Source organism: Misgurnus anguillicaudatus, chromosome 8 (genome assembly GCF_027580225.2).
Source record: "Misgurnus anguillicaudatus chromosome 8, ASM2758022v2, whole genome shotgun sequence".
NCBI classification, from domain to species: Eukaryota; Metazoa; Chordata; class Actinopteri; order Cypriniformes; family Cobitidae; genus Misgurnus; species Misgurnus anguillicaudatus.
In genome coordinates, this window is record NC_073344.2 from 2916436 (window position 1) to 2924837 (window position 8402).

The 8402-nt window shown below is 38.4% G+C and overlaps 1 protein-coding gene across 1 annotated transcript; it reads left to right on the forward strand.

Annotated features, from left to right (window-relative positions):
• The first annotated feature begins 1799 nt into the window (after positions 1-1799).
• LOC129450940 (uncharacterized) lies at positions 1800-5123 on the forward strand. The gene is made up of 6 exons (XM_073870955.1): positions 1800-1803; positions 1906-1994; positions 2103-2217; positions 2304-2385; positions 4668-4832; positions 4927-5123. The coding sequence occupies exons 1-6, from the start codon at positions 1800-1802 to the stop codon at positions 5108-5110; spliced, it is 639 nt and encodes a 212-aa protein (XP_073727056.1). The 3' UTR covers positions 5111-5123.
• The last annotated feature ends 3279 nt before the right edge of the window (positions 5124-8402 follow it).

Here is an 8402-nt window from a genome sequence, read left to right on the forward strand (position 1 = left end):
AAAGTATCTTAACTTACCTTACAGTATTATATAAAGACAAAACAAAGATCACGCGTCGTCAAGTGTGGCAGTTTGAATTTCATGTGACTTCCGGGTCCTCTTGTAAGCTGTTGTATTATGGGAAAGGTAGTTCTTTTCATAAAGCGGATTAAACGCTGTTGCTGTTAACTGACTACTGTTTCCAAGATGCATTGCAATCTACATCATTATATTCAGAGAGTACAACATAATACATATTAGTATAGTATTATTTACTAGTATTTTTTGTGCTTGTTAACACAATGTAAAGTCTTATTTAATTACCATTTGTCTTTGTCTGATGTACGATAGTGCAGACTGAATAACTCATTTATTTTTCTTCATTCTGAAATCATTTATTTATTACTTTGTTTGTATGGTCCACTGCACATTGACACATCCTTTGTATTAACTGCCTATAAAAATAAAATGCTCTAACTGTAATTTCATATTTTGTCCTCCTAGTGATATCAGGAACATTATTAAATGACCAACAGAGGACCATGTGAGAACATTCTATTAATGTTCCAAATGTCCTCTTTGTAACGTTGCCATGTGACCACAGGATAACCAATATGGGACGTCCCCCTAAAGTCATATCAGGAACAATATTATATGACCAACAGAGGACCATGTAGGATGGTTTTGTAAATGTTCCAAAAGTCCTTTCTGTAACGTTCTTATGTGACCACAGGATAACCAATATGGAACGTCATCCTACAGTCATATCAGGAACGTTATGATACGACCAAAATAGTACCATGTCGGAATGTTCTGTTAATGTTCCAAATGTCCTTTCTGTAACGTTTTTATGTGATCACAGGATAACCAATATGGAACGTCTTCCTACAGTCATATCAGGAACGTTATGATATAACCAAAATAGTACCATATGGGAATGTTCTGTTAATGTCTCAGGTGTCCTATCTGTAACGTTCTTATGTGACCACAGGATAACCAATATGGAACGTCATCCTACAGTCATATCAGGAACGTTATGATATGACCAAAATAGTACCATGTGGGAATGTTCTGTTAATGTTCCAAATGTCCTCTCTGTAACGTTCTTATGTGACCACAGGATAACCAATATGGAACGTCTTCCTACAGTCATATCGGGAACGTTTTTATTTGACCAAAATAGTACCATGTGGGAATGTTCTGTAAATGTCTCGGGCGTCCCCCTAAAGTCACATGAGGAACCTTGAACTGCAAGACTTTAATAACCAACAAAGGAAGTTTTAGGAATGTACCTAATGTTCTCTAAAGGTTCAGGTCTTTTCATCCTCTTTAGAGAACTTTTAGGGAGGAAGAAAGGAAGACAGAACGAAAGATTATGATTTGCACAGTTGACATATTGACCACTATGCTCTACATTGTGTAGGCCACTGTGCACAGTATTGCACCTACACAACCATAGCAGGAATCTAGAGACATCGTACACATTGTCTCTCTGGATAATCGGGAAACAAACAGGAACTCTGTGGTTATGGAGAAGGAGTGTTTTATCCGAACAATGGACGCACTCTTGCCAGAGATCCATATATCGGAAGTGGTGACTGATGCCCACCCTCGAATTTCTTCTTTGGCGAGTAAGGAAAATGGCCGAAATGTTTGAATTGTGGATTATGAAATTGATAGATTTTTTCTAAAGGCTTCTTTTTCCACAGAACCAGATGGAAAATACAAGCAATGGGGTCTACATCATTCCCTAGATATTTGGCACGCAGCGAAAAATTTGGGGAAGAAGCTGCGACGGGTAAGCAATGTTTTTATGAGTTATGAGTGAGTTGTTAGTAACCGTATTTCAACCTTTTACATATCTTTCTTGAAAAGCAGCAGCATATTTATGGGGGCTGTCTCACACTGGCACATCCTTTTTTTCAGGCTGGTGTGAAATTTTGCCATGGATCAGGGACATTGTAAGCCATTTCTGGTATTGTGCTAAGCAAGCGTCTTCGGTAGAGGAATTTAAGGTATGTTTTTTTGGAAGTAAACCGATGCTGTAAACAAAATGATTTTTTTGCTGTGTGTACAGAAGGCGAGAGAGATCACGTTTCTATTTCTGGTTTGTATTTCTGCAGCTGAAGTGGCATGCTGTTATACACCACGTTCGCAACCAGCACACCTGGGCTACTGGATCGTGTAAGCATGAACCACTTGGCGATGGAACCCAGGACAAAACGTGGATAGAACAAGGTAATTCTAATTTATTTTCATTAGGAGTGTGTGTTGCTTTGAATGGACTTTTGTCCTTCTCACAATATGATGATGTGTGATTCCAGGTTCAGCAGCTCACCAAGCATTAGTAGCCATCGTCCTGGACAAGCGTTGGTTGAAGAATGTTAAGAAGTTCATCAACTTCAGGTATATACTAGACCTGCATAAAAACTAATCACAACTAATCGTTTGCAAAATAAAAGTTTTTTTTACATCATATATGTATGTGTACTGCATATAATGATAATTTATATACACACAGATGCATGTATAAATTTAAAAAATATGTACATGTGTATATTTATAATAAATAAACATATGAATGCTAAATATATCAATATTTTTTTCTTAAAATTATACATGTGAGTGTGTTTATATATACATCATTAATATTATTATATACAGTACACACACACATATGTGACCCGTCACGGAAACCAGGGACACAAGTCGGCAGCACAAGTTTCGAGAAAATGAGAAACAAAGTTTTTTTTTTCAAAATTTTTGATTTTCGTTTTATTGCAGAATCTGTTAGTTGAGATCACGAAGGAGCCTCTCCATGTTTGAGATAGCAGTTTATGTATATTTAAAGGCGTACATTTTGCGGTTTAAATAGGCTTGTTTTCCGGAGATTCTAGCGTGCAGCGGGGGGCGTCATTGTCTGTGTGTATATTTACATACTGTATAAGCTTGTGTTTTCGCCTCCGCCCCCAAAGGGAACAGCGTGACTACTGAATAAGGATAGTTCGCCCAAAACTGAAAATAATGTCATTAATGACTTACCATTATGTCGTTCTAAACTCGGAAGACCTCCGTTCATCTTCGGAACACAATTTAAGATGTTTTAACATTAGATTTAGTCCGAGAGCTTTCTGTCTCCTCCATTGAAAATCTATGTACGGTTTCCATGTCCAGAAAGGTAATAAAAACATTATCAAAGTAGTCCATGTGACATCAGTGGGTCAGTAAAATTGTGTTGATGCATCGAAAATACAGTTTGGTCCAAAAATAGCAAGAATTACGACTTTATTCAGCGTTGTCTTCTCTTCCGGCTCGAGCGTGAAGTCACTTGACTGTAGTGACGTGGCTGCTCTGTCCCTTAGACATGTTTGCTGAGTTTTATTTATTTTTTTCAAACTTACAGCGTGCGTCTCCCCAGACTGTAAATGAAGCTCGGGCGCACAAAACAAAAGAAATATAAAAGAAGCTGGGGCGGAACAAATAACAGTCAACCGCATATACGTCAGCCGCGTCACTGACTTTAAAAGTACCGCGAGAGCTCTTTAAGAAATCTTACGGAGTAGTTTAATTTCGACTCGCTCTCGCGGTACTCTGACGTCATCCGACTGCGGCGCCCCATAAAGTCAGTGATGCGGCTGACTGTTATTTGTCCAAACACACAGAAGTTACACAGAGATCGTTGTATTCTTTATATAAGTGGCTACATGTTTTGTCTATCAATATTTTCCATGAAGTTGTTGTCTGATGGAGGAACGAGCGAGCGATTGGTAACATCTCTTAAGGACTTCACGTTTTCGACGGTGCTGTTTTTGGATTATCTATTATTTTAATTACAAACTTTGAAGGCGGGTTCATGTGTTTAATACCGGAGTGTAATCTGATATACCCTTACATGTTACGATGTAAATAATCCTCAGATTGTATATTATATTGTATTACCAGAAGTTCATGAGAAATAGACTATATATCTATATTTCACGGATTATACGCATTTGTGGACAAAAATCATTGGATGATTCACACATCTGAAACAGACTGGATTCGCCTTGTGATCCCCGCAAAGGTAACGTTAAAAGTCCTGTTTATTTTTGCATTTTGTGATTCGGACTTCTGTAATAAAATACTACATATGATGGTAGAACCTCTGTATCTCAAAACGGCTTTACAGGGGGTATGGCTTAGCTAAATGAGATGTAAATGAGCCCTATTGTCTCTCCAGCCAGGGAAAAGGGAAAGTGTTAACTTTTTTCTTTCTCAAATTCCTCAGCATTCTCTTTCTTGAATGTGTTACATTCAAATGGCCACAACTTCTCCAAATCTTATCAGATTTCCATGTGTTACACATCGTTGGAAAGCTTAGAATCTGCACTTTCAGAATCTATGAATAACTCAAAATGCCCCAGATCCGACTTGTGTCCCTACTTTCCGTGACTGGTCACATATATGATGTAAACACAAACTTTTATTCTGCAAACAATTAGTTGTATATGTAGCCCTAAGATATACATTACCTTTTGTGTACACTACCAGTGTCTTACAATAAAGTTATCCTGAGTGGTGCTACTATATCCTGTTTCAATAAATGTATTAAAAAACATGTTCTTTGCAGATCAGTATGATTAGTAGTATGTTAGTTACTATCAAAGCAAAGTAACACTGAAGTGTTTGTTTGTTCTCCCACACTGCAGGACTACATCAGATCTGGAAAACTTCCAAAATCACATACTCATGTATGCAGGGAAGCGGTATTCCTACAACGCAGTAGTGTATCGCACACGGACTCTACTTGCAGCAATAGACTACAACTGTCACAATCACCGTCTCCCTTCAAGAAATAGAGATGGACACAAGATGTAAGTTTGTAGCATCTGCTGATGTATTCCCTTTTGGAATCTTAGTGTATTTTGACATTTGTTATTACAATTTGAACCTTCTTTCTAATTACAGACGATACTACAACAAGCGGTCCAAATTCTGGAGTGTCTACACATTGAAGGGGAAAAAGGATTACTCCTACAGGCCAGATGATCCCAGGCACTTAGGTGTTCTGGCTCCAGTACAGCCACCACCAACAAAAGAACTAGTTAGCCACTTCTGTATTTATTTTCAAACAACAGAAATAAATACATGAAACACACTATTTACAACAAAATTTAAAATATTTGTCTACATGAGCCGGCGAACCCTGAAACCTACATACTGCGCTCTTGGGTCTGGAAAAGTGTCTCTGATTCGCAACACAGAGCAGCTCGGGATGACGACTCTGTTGCCCTCCCCAAGGCGACCGTGCTGCCAGAGCACAAACTGGCGATAGGCTGCATGCCTGTTTTGCCTTTGCTCTACACCTGGTTCCTGGTTATCTTCAATAGCAAAAATGTCATTCCAAGCTGCCCGGGCCATCCGTAACACCCCTTCGTCCAGTATATACAGGTGCATATGGGCCATGTTACTGATGCAGGTGTCTGGTGTTTGCCTGCAGCAGAGTCTCTCAATGTCAGTGTTCATTTCTCTACAGTTTGAACAGGTGCACCACTGGAGAACACCTCCAGCAGGGACTCGCGGCTGTTCAGAATCCTCCAGCAAGGCCAACACATCAAACATCAAGCCAGGGAGTCTTGTCATGACCCTCTGGAGAAGTGCATCCCTTTGCTTAGGGTCCAATGCCTGGATTCTGGCCTGCATGTCCGCATCACGCTGATCCTGCAAACTCTGAATCCTCTGCTGGCTCTCAGGGTCCATGTCCTCTTGTATCCTCCCTCTCCCCCCACCTCTACCTTTGCCCCTCCCTCTTGCCCTGCCTCTCAGAGATGTACTATGCTGTGGAGGCTCAAAATCAGATGAAGCAGAGGTACAGGCATAGTCCTGAACAACAGATTCCTGATAAAACAAGAGATAAGTGTTATGGTTCAAGTGCAAACTTTGTACAGCCTAATGTTGGAGTAGTGTTTTATGACGAAACCCCTTTTAAGGACAACAAAAGTCAGAAGTACGCCTATTTCTAAATGGGGTGTACAACTTTGGTGGTGCTACATTCTTGCAAGTAATAATATTAACACGCACCGGCCCGGCGGCGGGCCCTAGGGGGCGTTTTTACGTGTTTTTGTACTTAGTTTAACATCAAATATTCAATCAACAATCATAAACTTTGCATTATTTGAAAGTTTAAACACTCCAAATTCATGTTCTGAGCTTATTTTTGCAATCAATACACTTGTGTGGAAAGGATTAAATGAAATGCAGACGGAATGCATATAAAAATGGTTGTGGGTACTCACATATCTTGCCATATGGTTCTGATAATTTCTGACAATTCCCAAAAACTTCAACGTACATTGCAACGTAAGGGTCCACTCTTCAAAAAGCATCCCACGTTTTAATCCAAAACAATGAAAAATAGTGAGAAATCCGGCAATATCCTCCTTTGTTTACATCCGCGCGTCCGCTAAGTATGATCGATCATGTTTATTTTCTATCAAATATCGATTTTTATCAGTGAAAATCCATCTCTTCCTGCTTCCTTAGACTGTTCCGATAAATTTCCCGCCCTATTTTTCTGTTTTGTCCAATCAGAAAAGGTTTGACAACTCAAAATGCCATGTGATCCCCGATTTGGTGAGCCAGATGTCCTTCAGCTCACCATAGGCTTTTGACTGGATTACGCCAAAACGAAGCCAGCCAATGCATAGCGAGCAAAGTTTGAAGGGCAGGGGTACTAACCAATCATGTAACGATTACAAGGATTCAACTTACGGCAGTAAAGTGTACTTCTGCGCAAATCTACAGAAGCGCATGGAGCGAAATGCCCACGCCCCCTCCGTGCGCGTTTGTTTGTTTGGGTAGCCTAGCAGCCGGCTAGGCTCTCCGGAGCCTCTCCAAAGGTTAGATATAACATCTCCATTGTGGATCATCGACTGCAAATGACTTTTTTGTGTTGAGAGTGTTTTGGAGAAGTTGATAAAGAGCACGATTGCGGAGCAAAAATGCAAGACTGGATATAAACGAAACCGCGTCGTCAAGGAGGGATGGACCGGACTATGAGCTCAGCTGCGCTCGCTTGGATAAAGTAAGTTTGGATTCTTTTGTTCATTATTTATTTTACGTTGCATTTCTTGTTTCTTGTTAGCTGTTTTGATTATAAAGTAACATTGAAGATGACTAAGATGCGAGTTTTACATGGTTTCATTTTTCTATGACATGTTATATAAATGCATCATATTTATAGCTATATGAATCCAATGCACAGAATATACAAACTAAAAACTAGAAAATATGATATGTGGTGGAAAATATGAGTATTACCAGCTGAGAAATATAGGTTATTTGGCAAACATAAGACATTTGTAATTATAAATAAATATATTCATGTAATGTGTGTGTGTTTGTGTATATGTATTATGTTCATGTATATTATATCATAGTTTCTCATACAAATAGTTGTATGTCTCTAACTTTTGACTCAAACTAAAATCTTCTCTTGCTTTGTGTGTGTGTTGTAACAGGTCTTCAGCTGACAGAGGAGGACTGGAATCTGGAGTGCATTCATGAGCGACCACATTCAAAATAACAAGTATTTTGTTATAATGTGCAAATGTTTTTTTCTAAAATAGTTTTTTCTATGTGCTTTGGTGGGCAGAGAAGTTCTGAATTGATATACATCATGTAATATGTAGTCCTGACTCATTTTCTTTTTATATTCATTTCATTTTGTTATCATGTGTATATTTGAAGTTTCCAAGTGCACTTTTTCTGAAAGGACGCCTGGACTTTTTTTAAATAAAAGCTCACAGAAACCACATTTTTTGGAGTATCATTCTCAAATTTGAATCACAGCATGGTCAGACATTCAGTTCACCTATATTGTGTCCCCAGGTGTCCTACATGACCATTTCATACCTTTTTTGCTAAGTGAACGTTATTTAAAGAAAAACGGAAGTCATTTAATGTAAATTTTACCTTGTTTTACTCTGTTTCTTTACTACTCTAAATTGTTATGACTATTAGGCAACAATATGTCAAGTGTCTAGTTTCAGACAAGACCAGAATTATGAATATAGACCATAGGGTTTAAGAGCCGCAGATGTTTTAGTTTGGAGTTGTCGTTTTTCAGAAAATGCTCAAAAATAGAAGTGCTGGCTAACAGGTTAAAAACATTTTAAATAGAGCAATCAACATTATTATTATAATTACCCTTCCAAATAGGGCAAAAATAGACAATTACATTAAAATGACAAATCCTAGGGTTTTAAATGGACATGTAAAAACGTTTCTGGATAATGTTTGCACTTAATAAAGTTACATACCTTCTATGTAAATATCAAAAAACAATTTAACACATTATTTCAATGCATTCTTTGGCACCCTTAAAATTAAAGTTAAGAATGGTGTCAGTTTACCCCTTCACATGGATCAACTTATCCCTCAGC

Excerpts from the sequence above, each read along its gene's own strand:
- LOC129450940 (XM_073870955.1), top strand. Across the intron at positions 2,218-2,303 it reads CAAAACGTGGATAGAACAAG|GTTCAGCAGCTCACCAAGCA; the intron begins GTAATTCTAATT and ends GTGTGATTCCAG. Across the intron at positions 4,833-4,926 it reads AATAGAGATGGACACAAGAT|ACGATACTACAACAAGCGGT; the intron begins GTAAGTTTGTAG and ends TTCTAATTACAG.